Consider the following 19,309-nt stretch of genomic DNA (forward strand, 5'->3'; position numbering starts at 1 on the left):
GAGAGCCAATGAAATTTGAGCAATCATTACGACATCTACGTTGTCCATATTTGTTAATAGTGAATCGACTGAGCTGCAAGCTGCTTCCGCTTTTGTGAAAAAAGTGAAAACACTAAACTAATCGACGCCTTCCACACCCTACCCTTCTTCTCGTCTGTGATTGGTATTTTTCTCGCGAAGGCGCTAAATTCTTGGCCTAGTCACGAGAAATTTGTATCTTCGCGAGATGAGGACACAAAATTGCGAAAATCCAATGTGGAATGACAGTAGCGCGATATTGCAAAAAGCAAAGCGAAGATGAGAACGCGCAAAATGTGTTAGTCTGGACAGGCCTTTAGACTCATATTTTGACGTTTTTGGTTGGGTATTGTTCCAATTTTTTATTTGTTAATGTCGGTTCAGGAAGCGGATATCAGTATTTCAACACTATCTATAAGCGAAGTTCGAGCTCAATTCGTTGATTTTTCATATCCGTATTTCCAAGATGTAGTGACGTTCGCCACCAGAGCGCCTAGCGTTTTCAGAGTGACCAATGCCTGGTTTCTAACTGAACCATTGCAAATTCAAGTACTGTAACATAACGTTTTTAACACGAATAGATCAAAGGTTACGATAAAATAAATTTCCATTTGTCGCAGGCGTGGATTTTAATTTTTTGTTCGTTAGTTGCCATAATTTTGCTCGTGAAATTTGCAACTTGTTGGTTCAAGGGAAATAACATGTTATGGAATATAGTGAAAATAACATTGCGTCAAGGTAAGAATATCAATAAAGAATAACACGTTATTTAACGAGAATATTTAACATTCTGCTATAAAAACAGGTATTGAATGTCCATGGAAATCCACGAGCATGGTCGTTCTCGCTACCACAATTTCACTTTTCGGAACATTGGAAACACTTTACTCGACTTATTTGACTTCGGCTGCTAGTTTGGCTCCGGTCACATTACCAATTGACACATTGGAACAAATGGCACATTTAATCAAATCACAAGATTACGTCGTTAGTTCGGTGGAAGGTCAAGCTTTTCAACAAGCTATTATGGTACGGACTACAAATGAGGAAAAACATATTGGTGGGCCAAACGCGGCAATGAAAGTCTCCCAGAGTACCACGCGCACGCCCCTAGCTTTAATAGGGGAATGTGAAGCGCTGTGGGCCGGTTTTTTGGCCCAGTTGAGAATGCATATTACGTTAGTATTTATACATATCCATGGCCAAACCAGGGATATTTCTGTATACTGGATTCATTCCACGCGTACATTTGATCAGAAATGTGACTGTTGTTAAACTTGAATCACATCCCTAAGTTTTATGATTTAAATCGTCTTTTAAATTTAGACTTCTGACATCGACAGTATTAAATTATTCGCTAATTCAACTAAAAGACCTGGTTTCAAATTACCCGTCTCGGCAAAGGAAGGTTTGAAAATGGTTTTGCAAAAACGATACGCTTTTGTTTCAACGAGAAGGTCACTTCGGTTCAATATTGTGAAATATGAATTACCACGGGAAGCATTTCACTTTGCTACTGAGAATTTGTACGTGGATCACATCGCCATCGTTTTTCATAAATTGTTTCCTTGCAAACAATACATCAATAAATGGTGTGATTGCCTTTTCACTTTTCACTTTATTTGTCTTTGCTCGAACTAATATTTTTTTCAGGTTGAATATTTTATCGTGTTCTGGATTGATACAAAAATGGGAGTTCGACGATTTACGATTCTTCTCGACGAATAAAACTAAAACAGAGATCAAAAGCAGTGACGAAACAAATTACATCAAACTGGACGACCTCAAATTAGTATTTTACATCTTAGCAGCGGGATGGATCTGCGCAAGCGCTTTACTTCTCCAACAGATTGTAAGAAAAAACTCTGATGAAGTAAAAACAAAGCGTAATTTCGCTCGCTAGGGGGCTCAATGACTGAATGTTTTGATGGGATAACGTTGTGCGCAGACTCAAATGACGTTTCTGATTCCCGAACCTGCAAAGACAAGTCGCTATACGATAAATTGTAATTTTCGACACAAATGTTTTCTATTGAAGAAATAACAAATGTAACAAACGCTCAAAACCCTCTTCACCTCCAAATTTCTTTTTGCCAGACAGGTGCGACACAACATTAAGTAGAAAGTTTGAGCGGGGCCCCTTGTTGCCAGATAACCTTATTATTGCCCTTAACAACGCAAAGAGATTAACATTGTTATTAGTCCATCTGGTGCAACCGCTTTTATTGCTTTTGAACCAACAAATATTGTATCGCGGTCATAGAAAATATGCACAGCAGAATATACAGGGTGTATCAAAAAGGGTAATTATAGGACCGTAGTAAAGTGGTTTCAATTTGCCATTTTGACTCGGAAATGTAACTTCTATGACATTTTGACTCACAAGGGACAATCCCTAAACAGTTATAATTAGAATGTTTCACAGATGACCCCTTACACTTAGCTAAAAAATTGAAAAACGATTCTAATTTAATAAGGGACCATACCTAAAACACTCCAACGATCAAAACTTGTATTAGGGGTGCATCCCTTATGGGGGCAAAACTGGTCATAGATGTTGACTCGAAATTGTACATAGAAACCCAATGTACTTCAATCCTACTACCCTATTTGGGACACCGTGTCTTCCACACACTTATTTTTAAAACCTTTATTGATCTTAATGAGTTCAATACCATATGTTGTACTCCTTCTCAAAGTTCAATTCTGCCACGAACACGTTTTCTGAAATGACGTTGTAATATCATTCTTGCCAATAAACCTATAATCTAAAAGAATAAATATAAAAACGGGATACTGTATTGATTAAAACTGCTATTTTTATTTGCACTTTGAATAGAATATAACGAAGCTTTCCGAAGGATTTTTAGGAGCAAGAATGTGTGAAAATCAGACTCTGACGGTTGCCGCCCGTGATGTAAGTTATTTTGAATTTCTAATAAGTGCAATTGTTTCTAATCACGTGTTTTAAACACATTTTATGGCAATAGCACACGTCCTTCCAATTTCGAACGAACAATGATCGGAATCCCGAATATAGTGGAAGAGACTTCAATATCTTGGAAAGTCTGTCGAAGATTCTTCATTTCAAGTATTATACAAATCAAAATTGCTTTTACATTGATTACATATTTTCTTCAGACAATTGTTGAGTGCTATTTCATTTAGATCAGTTTATTTTCAATCACGTATTCAATGTAGATTTCGTATTGTAACTTCTCAAGATGGCGAATTTGGAGTGTGTAATCTTAGGTCTAATCATTGCACTGGAATTGTGGGAATGGTAGCCCGAAAGGTACTAAAGATTTTACTTAAATCGAGATAGCCAATTGATTGAACGTTGTAGTTGATAAATTGATATAATATAATGTAAAGTGAGGCACTGAGGTCAGCCAATCATCGATCTTCTTTAATATTACGTAATTTTTCCTCTCTTCCACATGTTGTTAATTTAAAACCAGTTCCATCGATATAATTTTTATTAATTTTTCTCGCTTGGTTTGAATATTCGGTAATTTTTGTTCAATACTTAGGAAGCGGATATCAGTATTTCAACAGTAACTATAACGATGAATCGCGCACCGTTTGTTGATTTTTCGTATCCGTATTTCCAAGATGCGGTGACATTCGTTACCAGATCACCCAGCGTTTTCAGAGTGACCAATGTTTTTTCTCTAAGTGAACCTTTGCAAATTCAAGTAATCTCATTAAGCTTTTTTGGAAATACCTGAAATATTAAATCGTATTTATCGCAGGTTTGGATATTTATTTTGTGTTTCATGGCTGTGATAATTTTATTCGTCAAATGTGCAACATGGGCGTCCAAGGATAATAACATGTTATGGAATATATTGAAAATAATACTTCGTCAAGGTTAGAATATGTTATTCAACAAGAACAGTCCACGCAAGAGTTAATTGGACAAGAAATTTCACATTCTGTTGAAAATAGGGATTGAACGTGTGACAAATGAATGGAAATCAAGCAGTACGATTGTTTTCGCTGTCACAATTTTAATTTTTGGAACTATGGAATCATTTTACGGATCTTACTTGACTTCGGCTACGAGTTTGTCTCCCGTCACTTTACCAATTGACACCTTCGAACAAATGGCTCAATTAATCAAATCACAAGGTTACGTCATCAGTTCTGTGGAAGGCAGCGCCATCCAGTACAGCATTATGGTATAATATATCAGAGTGCATGCTGAGTGCAAACTGAATGTCAAATCCCTGCATTTCACGATCTGAAAATGGTATTTCAAATTTAGACTTCCGACAACGATTATTTCAACTTATTCGATAAATCATCTGAAGTAACCGGTTTCAAATTACCAAAATCGGAAAATGAGGGGTTAAAACTAGTTTTACGAAAACCATACGCTTTTGTTTTAAGTAAATGGGTAATCGAATCCAACATCTTGCAAATGGGATATCCGCTCGAAGTCTTTCACTTTGCTACTGCGAATTTCTACGTTGATAACAACGCCATTGTTTTTCATAAATCGTTTCCTTGCAAAGATCAAATCGATAAAAGGTTTGTCGTCTCTATAAATATTTTCATTTTCACTCATAATCAGTAGTGAAAATAGTTTGGCTTGTCAGGCATTCGGAGGGTTGAAGTATTTTAGCTTATTGGAGATTATCGTTGATTTCGTAGTGCGAAAGTATTCGAAAGCTAGGTTCCAAAAGTATACCGGGTCTCTATGCTGCATCTGTTTGTGTTACCTCTATTTTTCTTTGTCAGGTTGAAAATTTTATCGTGTTCTGGATTGATACAAAAATGGCAGTCCGACGATTTACGATTTTTGTCGACGAATAAAAATAATTCGGAAATCAAAAGGATTGACGAAATTAATTACATCAAACTCGACGATCTCAAATTAGTATTATATGTTTTAGCAGCGGGATGGGTCTGCGCATGCGCCGTTCTTATCCAAAAGATTTTTGGCTGAAAGTGCCTATTGTTATAGGGATCTAAGCTGAATGCTTTAATAGAAAACTGTAATTCGAGAATGTCGTTGAAAAACAAGTCACCTCGTTTTTATGGTTCTGAGTTTGTTGTAGATCTCTTTCTTGGATAACTATAATTAGGTACTACCTACCTTTAAGAAATTTCCCTTCATATTAATATTTTTTAACGTTTGGTGCAAGTCATATTTACACCATGATCTGAATGATAAATATGTTGATTGCAAAGTTTGAAATAAATATAAGAACTTTTTTCAAGTCGCTTTAAAAAGGCCTTCGATATTGACACGAAAGACATCGAACCGTGTTTTTCTAGTGCCATATTTTGTTTCTCACAGTCCTAACTTATTTTGATTATATTTCCACATCAATGTTAGTGCTATTTGAAACCAATTGTTTATCAAAGTAAGTAGCGCGAAGTTTCAACTGCAAATTATCGAAATGAATAAGTAATAACAGAAGGGGATAATAGAAGAAGGATGAGACTCTGTATACCCTTAATACTTTAGTTATGTAACATGATTCTTTCCAGGCGAGGGAATTAACCTTTTTGTTTGCTTTCCTACCAGAAGCGCATGACATACGAAGTGATTTTCTAGACTCTTTGGTAGACCCGTCTCATACGGAAAGATTTTTATTTGAGTCGGCACTAGCCACCTAAGGGGGATACTGACAAGAACTGCATCGATTTATTAGGGTTGCCGTCTGGCGAGAATAAGGGGAACTATTTCTAGACGGTGATATATGCGTACGCACCTACAAAATCCACCCGAACCCCACCCGCTTGGATTTCTCGGCGCGAGAGGAAAAATAAAGTTGGAAAGGGGGCTGACATTCCCCCCCCTTGATGGTAAAAGCTTTCCGTATAAGACGGCCGCTATGTTATGCATAATAGAAAATCACTTCGTATGTCATGCGCTTCTGTTCCTACTCATCGAACTTCGGATCGGTAACTATCGCACCGTGCTAGGGTGAATTATATTACGACAGTTTGGTATTTACTGAATCCCAGCATGCAATCAACACACAAACCTTGATTGTCTTGACACGGGACAAAAATTACTCCACAAGCGCATGCGCCTTGGCTAATAGTTAAGCAACGCTAATAGATATAGTAATGATGAGGGAACTATTTATCGCTTATGTGATTCAGTTTAGGAACCTTGTACACTACAAATGTTTTCGTTCTGATGCTGGGAAGAATCGTGTTACAATTACCCCGCTTTCTGGTGGTACACTTCTCTCGAAGAGAAGTATTATTTACTTCTGGTCCGTCAGAAAGTCCAATGTTTGGGATAATTGTGAGAAGTTATTATGATTGCAGGTGCGTTACTCTCAGCCAGGTTTGTATTGTGACGTTAGTCATAGATACCTATCAGATGAGGTTTTTCTCTTGCACCCAACCAAGCCCAACTAGATTATTTTTGCAAAAACAATTTTCCCACTTGAAGGTTCTTTGGTTTGCAACGATATCTAATACTTGGAGTTATAACAATCATTATTTGAGTACTGACATCACGGTCAGAGCAAAGATTTCATTGTATTGTGTTGAGAGAAATTTGACACGTTTGTTAAACCCCTTTATTGATCGAGGTACCCAAAATAAAGTCATCAATAAACCAATCCCACGTTGTATATTATAGTGTCATTTTCAAGCATGAAGCTATATTTTGATGATAAACAAATCATACGGTGATTTTGCAATTGAGAACAACTTCATACAGACACAATGTGTGAAAATCAAACGCTTACCGTAGCCGCCGCTGACGTAAGCATCATGAAGTCATTTTAAATTTCTACAAAGTATAATTGTTTCTTATCCTTTGCTACAATTTATTTGCAAAAGCACATATCCTTCCAATTTCCAACGGTGCATAACGGGAATCACGAATTTCGTGGAAGGGACTTCAAAATCTTGCAATTTCTGTCGAAAATCATGTCTTTCAAGTATAACCATAAGTTTATAAGATATGTTCCATAAGTATGGATGCACTTCCTATACAACTCGTAATGCTAGAGACTTACAGCTCGAGCTAGTTCGAGAATTGCAGACTACACTCCGTTAATTTTGCAGGACTTCCATCTAGGTCCTATTTAGTCTGCATTACTAAGCCTTTTACTGCAGCGCCTCACCAGACGTCGCATTACCCTGACCTACCTCATTCACTTCATGACAAGCTCCAGCTTGTAACCAATGACAAACTTATGAAACATATCTTATGAACTTATTATATTACCCCAAATTTTCTTTATTTATTTTTCCCATTATCAATCATATTTATTATTGTTTATGATTCATGTAGATTTCATATTGTTGCTCCTGAAGATAATCAATGGGGAATGTGCATTCTTAAAACCAATCATTGCACTGGAATGATGGGAATGGTAGCCCGTAAGGTAAATTCGCACATTAGGGCTAGTTGAAATGGTATTTTCTTCAATTGCTTACATCATAAATACTAAAGTATTGTGGATTCACAACTAGACCAAAAAGCTGACAATCAAATGCGCGTTGCACCCGTATAAAAGAACTATATCTCTCTGAAGCAGGCTAGGAAATAAGACAGGTTTACAGGTCAAAAACCAGTTTATTAATTGCTTGGACTAGTTTTTTAATTCAAAAAGTGGGGGTTACTGGTCCTCGGGACCAGTTTATTAATTGCAAATCTATAGGAGAACAAAGGCTGGGACCACTCCGCAGACCAGTTTATTATTTAGGACACTAGGGGGTCACTGGTCCCAAGGACTAGTTTAAAAATTATCCTTATTTCTAAGCCTGCTCTGAAGAATCCTGAGTCGTGTGTTTGAAATTTTGGCCATGCGCAGAAAGATAGAAATGCGAAATTCCCTCTCACTCACAAGGTTGGGGGTCGAGTTGCTAGTCACATTTATCTCTGCTAAATGAGATGGTGATCCATAATGCATTAGTCTTTATGTACATCCACTCTTACATGTGGCAGTATTATACTACTAAAATCTAGTGGGTTTTGAAACCCCTTTGATGACTTTCGTACCAGAATTTAGTAGAAAACAACTACATTTTTGTCACACGTGGCTGATGACATCAACAACGAAAAGTTTTTCATTTCTGGTTAATTGTTCTGAATTTTTTTGTTAATTTCTGTTCAGGAAGCGGATATGAGTATTTCAACAATATCTATGAACGCAGTTCGAGCGCAATTCATTGATTTTTCGTATCCGTATTTCCATGATGCGGTGACGTTCGTTACCAGAGCGCCCAGCGTTAACAGAGTGACCAATATCTTCTTTCTAACTGAACCTTTGCAAAATGAAGTATTATAACATTGTTTTTTTTAAAGCAAATAGATCAAAGCTGATGATAAAACAATTTTCCATTACCCGCAGGCGTGGATTTTATATTTTTGTTCGTTTATTGCTATAATTTTGCTCATGAAATTGGCAACTTTGTGGACGAAGGAAAAAATTATGTTCTGGAATATTGTGAAAATAGCGTTACGTCAAGGTGAGAATATCTATCAAGAATAACACGTTATTTCAAATACAAGAACTTTTAAAATTCTATTTCAAATACAAGAACATTAAAAATTCTATTTCAAATACAAGAACTTTTAAAATTCTATTTAAAATTCTATTTCAAATACAAGAACATTTAAAATTCTATTTCAAATACAAGAACATTAAAAATTCTATTTTAAATACAAGAACATTAAAAATTCTATTTCAAATACAAGAACATTAAAAATTCTATTTCAAATACAAGAACTTTTAAAATTCTATTTAAAATACAAGATCATTAAAAATTCTATTTCAAATACAAGAACATTAAAAATTCTATTTCAAATACAAGAACTTTTAAAATTCTATTTAAAATACAGGAACTTTTAAAATTCTATTTCAAATACAAGAACATTAAAAATTCTATTTAAAATACAGGAAAATTTAAAATTATATTTCAAATACAAGAACATTAAAAATTATATTTCAAATACAAGAACAATTAAAATTCTATTTAAAATACAAGAACATTTAAAATAATATTTCAAATACAAGAACATTTAAAATAATATTTCAAATACAAGAACATTTAAAATTCTATTTCAAATACATGAACATTTAAAATTCTATTTCAAATACAAGAACATTTAAAATTCTATTTCAAATACAAGAACTTTTAAAATTCTATTTAAAATACAAGATCATTAAAAATTCTATTTCAAATACAAGAACATTAAAAATTCTATTTCAAATACAAGAACTTTTAAAATTCTATTTAAAATACAGGAACTTTTAAAATTCTATTTCAAATACAAGAACATTAAAAATTCTATTTAAAATACAGGAAAATTTAAAATTATATTTCAAATACAAGAACATTAAAAATTATATTTCAAATACAAGAACAATTAAAATTCTATTTAAAATACAAGAACATTTAAAATAATATTTCAAATACAAGAACATTTAAAATAATATTTCAAATACAAGAACATTTAAAATTCTATTTCAAATACATGAACATTTAAAATTCTATTTCAAATACAAGAACATTTAAAATTCTATTACAAAAACAGGTATTGAAAGTATTGAAAGTCAACGAAAATCCATGAGTATGATCGTTCTCGCTACGGCCATATTACTTTTTGGAGCAATCGAATCGCTTTACTCGTCTTACTTGACTTCAGTGACCAGTTTGGCTCCAGTCACTTTACCAATTGACACTTTGGAACAAATGGCTCATTTTATCAAATCTCAAGGTTACGTCGTCAGTTCTTTGGAAGGATGCGCCTTTCAAAAATATATCATGGTATATATTTAAATAGAAGTCTTACAGTTGATGATTTAAATCGTCTTTTAAATTTAGGCTTCTGACAACGAATTTGTTAAATTATTCGCTAATTCAACTAAAAAATCCGGTTTCAAATTACCCTTATTGGAAAAGGAAGCGTTGAAAATGGTTTTACAGAAACGGTACGCTTTTGTTTTGACGAAAAGCGCACTTCAGTCCATTATTATGGATATGGGATTACCACAAGAAGCCTTTCATTTCTCTACTGAACATTTATACGTGGATAACAACGCCATCGTTTTTCATAAATCGTCTCCTTGCAAAGATGAAGTCAATAAATGGTGGGACGTCCTTACTTTTACTCTTTAGTTGACATTACCAGGGATAGATTTAATTTTAGAAGTAGGAATGGAGAACAGAGTAATGTGGGCGCGCGTCAAAGTGACTTTCTATCATTGCTATCATCTTTTGCTATTACTTGTTGTCGTCTATTTCACCTTGTCACTATAATTTCAGGCTCAGAATTTTATTGTGTGCTGGATTGATCCAAAAATGGAACAACGACGATTCACGATTATTTTCGACGAATAAACACAATACGGATATCGAAAGAAATGATTACATTAAATTGGTCGATCTCGAATTAGTATTTTACGTTTTAGCAGCGGGATGGATCTGCGCAAGCGCCTTATTTGTACTACGGATTATAAGACGGCAAGTAATTGCGCGTGTTCTTTCATAAAAGGGAAGACACGTTGTGCGCAGACGCGAATGACGTTGTTGGTTTCGCAACGCGTATGTCGTGCTCTGCCACGCGCGGGAACTTTCAGATTCTGTGGCATATAGAGCAGTGTATTATACAAATGTACTGATATGGAATTCAAAGGAGGAGCATTAATATATTAAACTGAACTGAACTGAACTCCTTAATTTAGTTAACCTTTTAAAGCGATTGCAACTTTAAGAACCTTGGAATTTAATATTTCATACTTGATTACAAAGCGTATTTCAGTCTCCATTTTGACGTATGGGGAAACACGGACAGGTGTAACAATATAATCGGCGCCGTTAACAATATAATCCGTATTTCAAAAATATCGCACTTAAATTGTGTCAAACCTGTAACTCAGTTATTTTCGTTAAAGTGGTAGTGCAAGCGAAGTTACCTCATTGTCTACAAAGGCAGTTTTACACTCACTTTAATTGAAAAGTTTATCTTCCACTTCTACTTGAAGCGAAAAACTCCATGTGTTAATAATTGAGTCTGATATTTCGTAAACATACCTGGTTTAATAATAAAACAAAAATACGTACGAGATCGTGTGTACTCAAATAAGACCATTTCGATCTAAAGCAAGTAACCGTATATTACGTTCCTTTGTAAGAGGCTAAAATACTAAGTGTTTTACTACCTTTTTCTAAAGTCGAAAAGGTCCGTTATACCTCGCTTAGTTATGAATAAATAAATATTGATGTCATAGAGAATTATAATTGAAGCATGTTCTTTGAACTATTGTCTCGTTTTGAAACAAATCGATCGGTTCGTGTACGTCAAAGCATTAAGGACATATGGTTGCGTCTCAAGGTGTAGAAGGGTTCGTTCAAATATGGATATCTCGGGATTAACTTTGGTAGTGATCTCAATGAAACTAAGACCTAGACTCCGGCGGGTATATTAAGTATCATCCGCAATAGGCTTAGTGAACCAAAGAGTAAATAATTGAGGCCTGAGGTGAAGTAAACTTGTGGCTTTGATTTTCGTGTCTGAAATGAAGAGACATCAACGGTTCAGAGTGAGCCGAAAGTTAAATACACGTTTAAATAATCAGGTTAAGATTTTATAATAGAAGAAAAGATCATGGTGGCAATTCGAATAGTAAAAGGGCTAATGGTAAACGGGTAGTAGCTACAGACATTTAATTCTCTTTATGGTGCGCATTGACTATTAGTGCGTCTAGCTACAATTTAGCTTTGGTGTTATTTAACATTAACATTCATGTTGGCAAACTAAGAATATTGTTGAGGTGAGACGAGACGATAGTGTTTACACTGCAAACCAGTTGTGAATGTAGCTATCAGAATATACGGTAAACAGCTGAAGCGTAGACTTCATTTCCTGATCTTTTCCCCATTGACTGATTTCCATGTGTCCAAGATTTATCCTTATTGGATGTAAAATGTCGTCTGCTTTACTGTATTATTCGCTATGCTTGGAATACTGCTTCAATATTTCGTAAATGTTTACTTCAAAAAAGAGAAATAATTCCATATCTAGGTAAATAAGTTTGTAGTAGTAGACCTCTTGACTCGGAGAGGTAATATTTTGGTTTTCCCAACTTGTTACTCACTCGCACCGATGTCTCTTTACAGTCCCTTTTTTTTAAGCTGAGAAAGGGAAGGATTTTTCTATTTTCCCCCGACCATGAAAACCTTTCTGCAAAAAACATGGGAAATAACGGAGAAAAAGGTTTTCAAAATAATCTATGAACCATGATCTAAAGTAGGCGGATTCGAGTTCATAATTCAATAGGAATTGCCAATTGTTAGCGTTTCAAAGTCAATTTTAACGATCAGTATTTGGCATCACACAAACGGTACAAAAGCCGTTTATGTTGAACAGTAGAAGAGTTTGTAACAAACCTCGCGCTGATATCCGTTGATTTTCAGTTCGAGCGTGATATATTATTGGAGTTGTGTATATTCATGGATAACTCGACTAAATTCAAGAAATAGCAGCCTTTACGTCTGGTGCAGGTCGAAGAGCAAAACATATTTATTGGGTTTTAGGCATTTTTCGGCAATGTGTGAAAACAAGACCTTAATTGTAGCCGCGAATCATGTAAGGATTTGATAATAATTTTAATTGGAATGTAATTAAAAATAGTATTACGTTGTGGTAAAGCACTTGGCGTTTGAAAATCGGACCAAGATTGGAGGCCATCGCGAATATGGTGGAAGGGATTTCAATATCTTGAAATTTCTATCGAAAGTTCTATCTTTCAGGTATTTAATTTCTATTAATTACATTTTAAACCTTTTACTATGTTTGAGCCATGGCGCAGTAGCATGCAATTTATGAAAACCGTGCTTATGGCTCTAATTAGCAAAAAGGTAATTTATAAATGATTTTAATAAGTGCAAATTCAATATAGCTTTGAAGTTGTATTTCCACAAGATGGCAAATGGGGCGTGTGTAGTTTAAGCAATAATAATTGCACCGGACTTGTTGGAATGGTTTCCCGAAAGGTATAATTATAATTTAAATGACAATAAGTTTATCGATTAAAACACTTAAAGTCAGTTTATTATCGTCAAGCTTAATTACACTTCGATGATGCAATTTGGAAATTGAAAATAGCTTTTTAAATAACGATTTCAATCGCTTGCAATTTAGGTTAGATTATAGGCACAAATACTTATTTTTTAAAATAGCCTAACAGTCACTAAAACCCAATTGCTTTCAATAACATTTCAATCCATAACTATAGGAAGCGGATATGGGAATTTCGACAATAACACGAACAGTTGAACGAGAGAACTTTGTCGATTTCTCGTGTCCTTATTTCCAAGAAGACGTCACTTTCATAACCAAAGCTCCCCATTTATTACGAGTTCACAATGGTTCATTTCTAACGGAACCGCTGCAAATTAAGGTAAAAGATTGACATCTATATTTAAACTTATGCTAGCGTGGATATGTAAAAAACTAAGGTATTATGGACTCCCAACTAGACCGAAAAGCTTGCCATCAAATATGAGTAACTTAAGCCCGCGGATGTGAGACCGACGGCTGTAAAACGGGGCGGAAATAGCTAGGTCACGTGGGGGAAAGCAAGACTATTATCTCACCCGAGAATCCTTAGTGGTGGGTTTGAAAGTTTGCCCATACGCAGATAGATAAAATACGAATTTCCCCCTCTCTCTCACCAGGTTGGGGGGAGTTCAAGTCTTATTTTTTCTCTGATAAACGAAATGACCTGTGGACAGGGCCGGATTAAGCAATTTTGCACCCGGGGGCCCCCTTAAGCCGAGAAAAAAAGGAACAGCAAATGTTGCTGAGGGGAAACAGTTTAACTCAAAGCGCCCCCAAAAGCCTTGCGCCCGGGGGCCAGTCCCCCTCGGCCCCCCTCCCTTTAATCCGGCCCTGCCTGTGGAATGTCAGATATGGGAATCCATAATAATACGTTAGTAACACAACATAACATAAACATTGTGGTAGTAGGGTTATGTTAATATCTTAACTCCAGACTTTGGTCTGTGGCGAGATACTTGCAATTCACTTTCTCTTTAGGTCTGGATATTCGGATTATGTTTATTTTCTACAATCATTTTCATTGTCAAACTTAATCAAGTTTGGTTGTCGAAAGAAAGGGACCAATTATGGAAAATTGTCAAAATAACATTACGACAAAGTGAGATTATTAATTGCAAATGCATTCGCACTATCATGGTTATGAAATGCAACTCATTTCTTTTGTACTGTTGTGTAATAGATATAGCACAGACCGGATCAACAATGTATATGGTTGTCCTTGCTATTGCCATTTTGTTCTTTGGAACGGTGGAGACACTTTACGGTTGTTATTTGACTTCAGTGACTAGTTTGGCTCCTGTTACTTTACCAATTGACACCTTCGAGCAAATGGCGCGGTTAGTTCAAACGGAAGGTTACGTCGTTAGTTCGATGGAAGGCCACGCTTTTCAACAGGCTATTATGGTACGAACTGGAAAACAAATGAAGTACAAATAGAGGAGATAAATGAGATGTTGTTTGGCCAACTGCAGCAATGATAGTCTCCCAGAGTATGTCGCGCACGCCACTATCATTGGTGTAAGGAATTGTTAAGTGCTGCCGCGTAGCGCCATTTAGAAATAGAAACTAGTTCTCGTGAATAAGTTTCTATTTTTAATGCACAGGGGGCATTGTCGACGTTATAGTACCGTACGAAGCTTAGACCTGACTGTTTTTTTGTGGTTAGACCTTTTTCTGATTCTTGACAAATTTTTGTGGAACCACAAATTTTGCAAGCTACGTCCATAAACAAATTAACAATTTTATTTCACCTTTAGAATTCTGACATCGAATACTTGAAATTATTTGCTAATTCATCGAAGAAAATCGATTTTCGATTACCGGAATCGGGTATTGAAGGATTGAACTTGGTTTTACGAGAAAATTACGCTTTTATTAATCGTAAAGCTGATTTGAAATTTACAATTTCCGAATTCGGTTTTACGCTCAATAAGTTTCACTTCGCTCGTGAGAATTTCTATGTCGATCAGAATTCGATCGCTTTTCATAAATCATTTCCGTGCAAAGATCAAATCAACAAATGGTACGTCATTTCCTTCATTATTTTTAAGGCCCGTTCAGACTAGGCAAATCTTTACGTCGGTTAAGCCGTTTTTTTCGCTTAATTAGACAAGTGTTAACGACTACGTAAAATATTCGTCCGTTTATTTTGAAAATATTCAATTTCGTCGGGCAGTGTCAAGATGGCACCACCTCGTTAGTGCCTTTCCTGTAACCATAGTTAACACGTGATCGAGTGAGCTATGCCTTAGCAGGCAATACATAAAACGTTTCAGGATTCTTGGCGGTATTTGTTATTTTGGATTCGGGTACTTTAGTAAGTTAAAAGTCTTGGCTTGAAAATCACCATATAGGCAACTTGTTTTAAGTCGTCTTCTCGCGTGTGAACAGGGCAATGAACAGTACCCTCGCGACCCAAGAGAAGTTAACGGGGCAACCTACGAACACTTAAGATTTTACTTTAGTCTGAAATGTCCTTTAGACGCCTTTAGAGTCAATTTTTGGTGTAAATCGATTTGTTTTTAGGTTGAATCTATTAACATGTGTTGGATTAATTCAAAAATGGGATTTCGACGATACAAAAAACTACAAAAATGGGGGAAACGAAGGAAGTATCGATAATGTTAATTACATCAAACTTGACGATCTCAAATTAGTATTTTACGGCTTGGCAGTTGCAGGATGGGGCTGCTCATGTGTCTTACTCCTCTCACAGATTGTGATTCAAAAAGCAAGCAGATGGAGATTTTGTAATCGTGTAGTTTGCTTGAAAATATCGACCGAGCGTTTCCTATAGTAACATAAGTTCATAAGATATGTTCCATAAGTTTGTCTTTCGTTACTGAGAGCTTGTCATGAAGTGACGTAGGTGAACCGTCATAGATTCCCGGCGAGTCTCTGTCGAAGGCTTAGTAAAATCTAAGTTGGAAGATTGACTGCAAAAGTGAGTGTAGTCTGCAACAGCGTGGGAAATAAGGCGGTGGCACAGGGCAAATGACAAGTTTAAATATTGCCTGGTACAGTTAAAAAATTAAATCGGAGGGGGGGAGGTCAGTGGTCCACGAGGCCACTAAGAAAATTCAAGGGTAACCAGAGTACTATTTTAATTGTCCACTTCTTTAGTTTAGCAGACGACGTGCCCTGGTCAATGGTCATGGACCAGTTTATTTATTCCAGGCCAGGGGGTTCGCTGGCCCAAAGTCCAGTTTTCCCACCCTGGTCTGCAATTCTGGCGTCGTTCTCGAACCAGCTCTCAGATAGTCTCTAGCACTACAAAGTATATGAAGTTTTCATACTTATGGAACTTGTCTTATGAACTTATGATAGTTGCAAATAGAAATAAAAGAAAGCAAGGCAGTTGTGGTTAATCACTAAGAAATATTTTATTATAATCCGCCGCCATCCTAGAAAATCGGATTGGGAACCTTCTATACAAAATGATCGATCTAACTATGAGTGCGTTCAGCGAGAGTACCGACCATATAACCGGTTTTTTTCAGTAATTACGACTGAAAGCGTGCGCTTTTGGTTTGAAAGACGTACGTGAACAAAAAACTGAGAACACAACTGCGCTTAATATGAACAGTTTGTCTTTGGCAAACAGAAAACGCATGTATTTAATTTTTCTTTAAGGCGTACATTACCGTGTAAGACAAATAATTTCGCATTAAGGTTTTTGCAACTTTTTTTACCTCTCGAGCCTGATAATGTGCGTGTGTGTACATTAGAGAAATGAAAATGTATTGACTGAAAAGATATGTCATGTACAATCAATGAAACCAGAAAAAATCTGTTTGCTCGTTGTTCTACCAGGAATACATGCGACTAATAGGAATAATTGTGCCCCATATCTCCAACTTTAATTTCTACGAATTAATTTTTTTGTGGGCCGGGCTTGAGAACTTACTATCCGTCATGTTTCATAATTCTGACGTTTTTCTAACTGCGATTCCATTGAATGGTAGCGTAGTAACTCCAATTCCTAGGCGCGTGCAAGCTATGTGCAACTGGCAGCGAGAACGATCGATTATTCGCGAGGTAAACGTCGTCATACATAATTATTGTAGCTCTTTCCACAAAATTCGCATATATCCGATGAGAAAATGGTCGCACAAAAATGTAGAACTGGTCTGAGTTACAGTGAAAGCTGTATGTTCGGTCAATTAAGCTTCTTGCTTCAACCAAATCCATACGTCTCGCAACGAGGGGCTAACACCTTGGTGAAACTTCTGCACGACATTATAAAATTAAGGCCTTCTACATAGGTGCATTGTATTAAAACCAAACGCTGCAGTTGGGACCTCCACGAAATTAGGTTGTGTTACGCCACAGGTGTTTCCGCAATTATCTTTCTAACTCCAAAGTTTAGCGGGGAAAAAAAACACAATTTTCTGCTAAGTTCGAATAAGTGACGTAATCGCCTGACCGAACTCAATATTTTATTTATACACTCGTACTCGGACAATATGCATACATAGGAATACATACACCTAAAAGGAATAATTGTACCCTCATATCTCCCATGTTAATTTCTAAGCGAGTTTTATGTTACGGGCTTGAGTACTATTTGTCGCGTCTCATAATTCTCATGGGTTTCTAACTGTGATTTCATTGGTTCAGACAGCGAGTTATATAATTCGCAAAATTTCAACAAATCGGCTTCGATACAGCCGTCCCTCAAATTAAAACTAAACTTGAGGGTTACTGGAAAATAACCCGTTGATTTCCCAATATTTCCAAGAGCCGCAAGAGGATCTTTTCTTAACAGGGATCCCAAAAAACTGGTTTTACGTCCATCCGAGGTCAGGAAAACTGCTGTAAACTCGTACCATAGCGCTAATGTATTTCCTTTCGCAATTCTTTCACATTACGAGTTACAAGGTGGTATAGAGGATCTTGCATTAACCGGTTTTCTATCCATTCTTGTTTTTCGTGTACCTGTGGGCTACAAACAGACACACAGGCAAAACACCATCGCAAAGCTAGGTCTGGTTACGTAACGACACCTGGCGAAAATGGATTGGATACTATTCCAATTGGCTGTATTTATTCTTGGTGCTACCAGCACAGTACCGACGCGTTTCTTGAGCTAAAATAATTTTTTTTTTGGTCGATACATGAGAAAGGCGTCGGAGAGAGACAGCGTGTGAAATCCGGGCTCTAACCATGGTTTTAATTGCAAAGCGCGTTGCGTCAGATTGTGGTGGAACAAAGGTAAAATAGACTATATTTCTATTATCTTGGAATTTTTGTGAAAAACTCTTGATTTTAAAACTCCTTTTAATTTTCGTGTTGAAATTGTAATTTCCCGTGATATATTTAAGTGTAATTTTCGCTATCTAATTAAGCAATAATTAAATGAATTAATAATTAAACGGTTTAGGATATTTAACATTTAATACGCCTTCTGGTTTAGGGGTTTAAATAAGTGGGCATTTTTTAAAATGGCGACCGCCGTAGCTTAAACCAGTTCTACATTTTGATGTTTGTGAAATTTTCGGTGCAGTTTATTGAAATAAACATATCAGTGGATTCATAATGTGTGAGAATCGGACTCTGACTATTGCCGCTTTGGACGTAAGGACCTTAAATTAGTGTTAAAATATGTTATTATATCTGATGTGTATTTTAACATATTTCTTGGCAATAGCACATATCCTTCCAATTTCCAACAACAGATGACGACAATTCTAATTTTCATGGAAGGGACTTTAAAATCGTGGAATTTCTGTCCAAAATACTTCATTTCAAGTACACTCGGTGTTGCAAAAAGGGAGAGTGATTATTGGACCGAAGCACATGAGTGGGATGGTTCTATCGAGTCGAAAATGATCTATACTTCTATGACCAGCCGATGTTGTCCCCACAATGGATGCACCCCCTATAACACAAGTTATGAACATTATAGTGTTCTACAGGTGAACCCTTAAATTTAAGTAAGAAACTGAAGAGATAATGATTGCTAATTTAATTAAAGAGTCATCTGTAAAACAAAGGACAAAATGTCATGGAACATTTTAGACTCAAAATCGTCCTAGAACTCGTAGCACTTCGGTCCCATCACCATTTTCTTTTATAACATCCTGCAACTAATTTCAACGTTATTTTATTAAATTTCATGTATTTAGTTTTAGAATCGTCACACCCCTCGATGGTCAATGGGGAGTGTGTAATGCCCATACAAATCATTGCACCGGACTTGTTGGTATGGTTGCTAGAAAGGTATGGTCGCTAGAAAGG

The 19,309-nt window shown here is 36.1% G+C and overlaps 4 protein-coding genes across 8 annotated transcripts; all 4 read left to right on the forward strand.

Annotated features, from left to right (window-relative positions):
- Positions 1-89: 89 nt before the first annotated feature.
- Positions 90-18,777, forward strand: LOC149709405 (putative glutamate receptor). Of its 5 annotated transcripts, XR_016381363.1 has the most exons (11): positions 12,150-12,350; positions 12,424-12,595; positions 12,659-12,759; positions 12,909-13,002; positions 13,245-13,409; positions 14,048-14,168; positions 14,250-14,473; positions 14,827-15,092; positions 15,596-18,283; positions 18,576-18,646; positions 18,720-18,777. XR_016381363.1 is itself a non-coding variant. In XM_089864768.1 (9 exons), exons 2-9 carry the CDS (start codon positions 12,557-12,559, stop codon positions 15,864-15,866), a joined length of 1,281 nt encoding a protein of 426 aa, XP_089720894.1. In that variant the 5' UTR covers positions 12,150-12,350; positions 12,424-12,556; the 3' UTR covers positions 15,867-18,605. The 5 variants fall into 5 exon arrangements, 3 of the variants coding, with proteins under 3 accessions (XP_089720896.1, XP_089720894.1, XP_089720895.1); XR_016381364.1 differs by lacking the exon at positions 18,720-18,777 and having other exon boundaries at positions 15,596-17,910; positions 18,025-18,605; XM_089864768.1 differs by lacking the exon at positions 18,720-18,777 and having other exon boundaries at positions 15,596-18,605.
- On the forward strand, positions 1,327-2,789 carry LOC149709406 (uncharacterized). Its single transcript, XM_089864798.1, has 2 exons — positions 1,327-1,610; positions 1,672-2,789. Exons 1-2 carry the CDS (start codon positions 1,435-1,437, stop codon positions 1,919-1,921), a joined length of 426 nt encoding a protein of 141 aa, XP_089720924.1. The 5' UTR covers positions 1,327-1,434; the 3' UTR covers positions 1,922-2,789.
- LOC149709407 (uncharacterized) lies at positions 3,588-4,972 on the forward strand. The gene is made up of 5 exons (XM_089865007.1): positions 3,588-3,716; positions 3,774-3,891; positions 3,970-4,202; positions 4,289-4,554; positions 4,765-4,972. Exons 1-5 carry the CDS (start codon positions 3,588-3,590, stop codon positions 4,970-4,972), a joined length of 954 nt encoding a protein of 317 aa, XP_089721133.1.
- LOC149709408 (putative glutamate receptor) lies at positions 6,475-11,352 on the forward strand. The gene is made up of 9 exons (XM_089864750.1): positions 6,475-6,581; positions 6,632-6,756; positions 6,835-6,935; positions 7,292-7,385; positions 8,118-8,282; positions 8,355-8,472; positions 9,542-9,774; positions 9,832-10,097; positions 10,273-11,352. Exons 2-9 carry the CDS (start codon positions 6,718-6,720, stop codon positions 10,496-10,498), a joined length of 1,242 nt encoding a protein of 413 aa, XP_089720876.1. The 5' UTR covers positions 6,475-6,581; positions 6,632-6,717; the 3' UTR covers positions 10,499-11,352.
- Positions 18,778-19,309: the final 532 nt, after the last annotated feature.

This window comes from Phalangium opilio, unplaced genomic scaffold (assembly GCF_054372755.1).
Source record: "Phalangium opilio isolate 3A_F unplaced genomic scaffold, DU_Popi_V2 ptg000013l_1, whole genome shotgun sequence".
In the NCBI taxonomy this organism is placed as follows: domain Eukaryota; kingdom Metazoa; phylum Arthropoda; class Arachnida; order Opiliones; family Phalangiidae; genus Phalangium; species Phalangium opilio.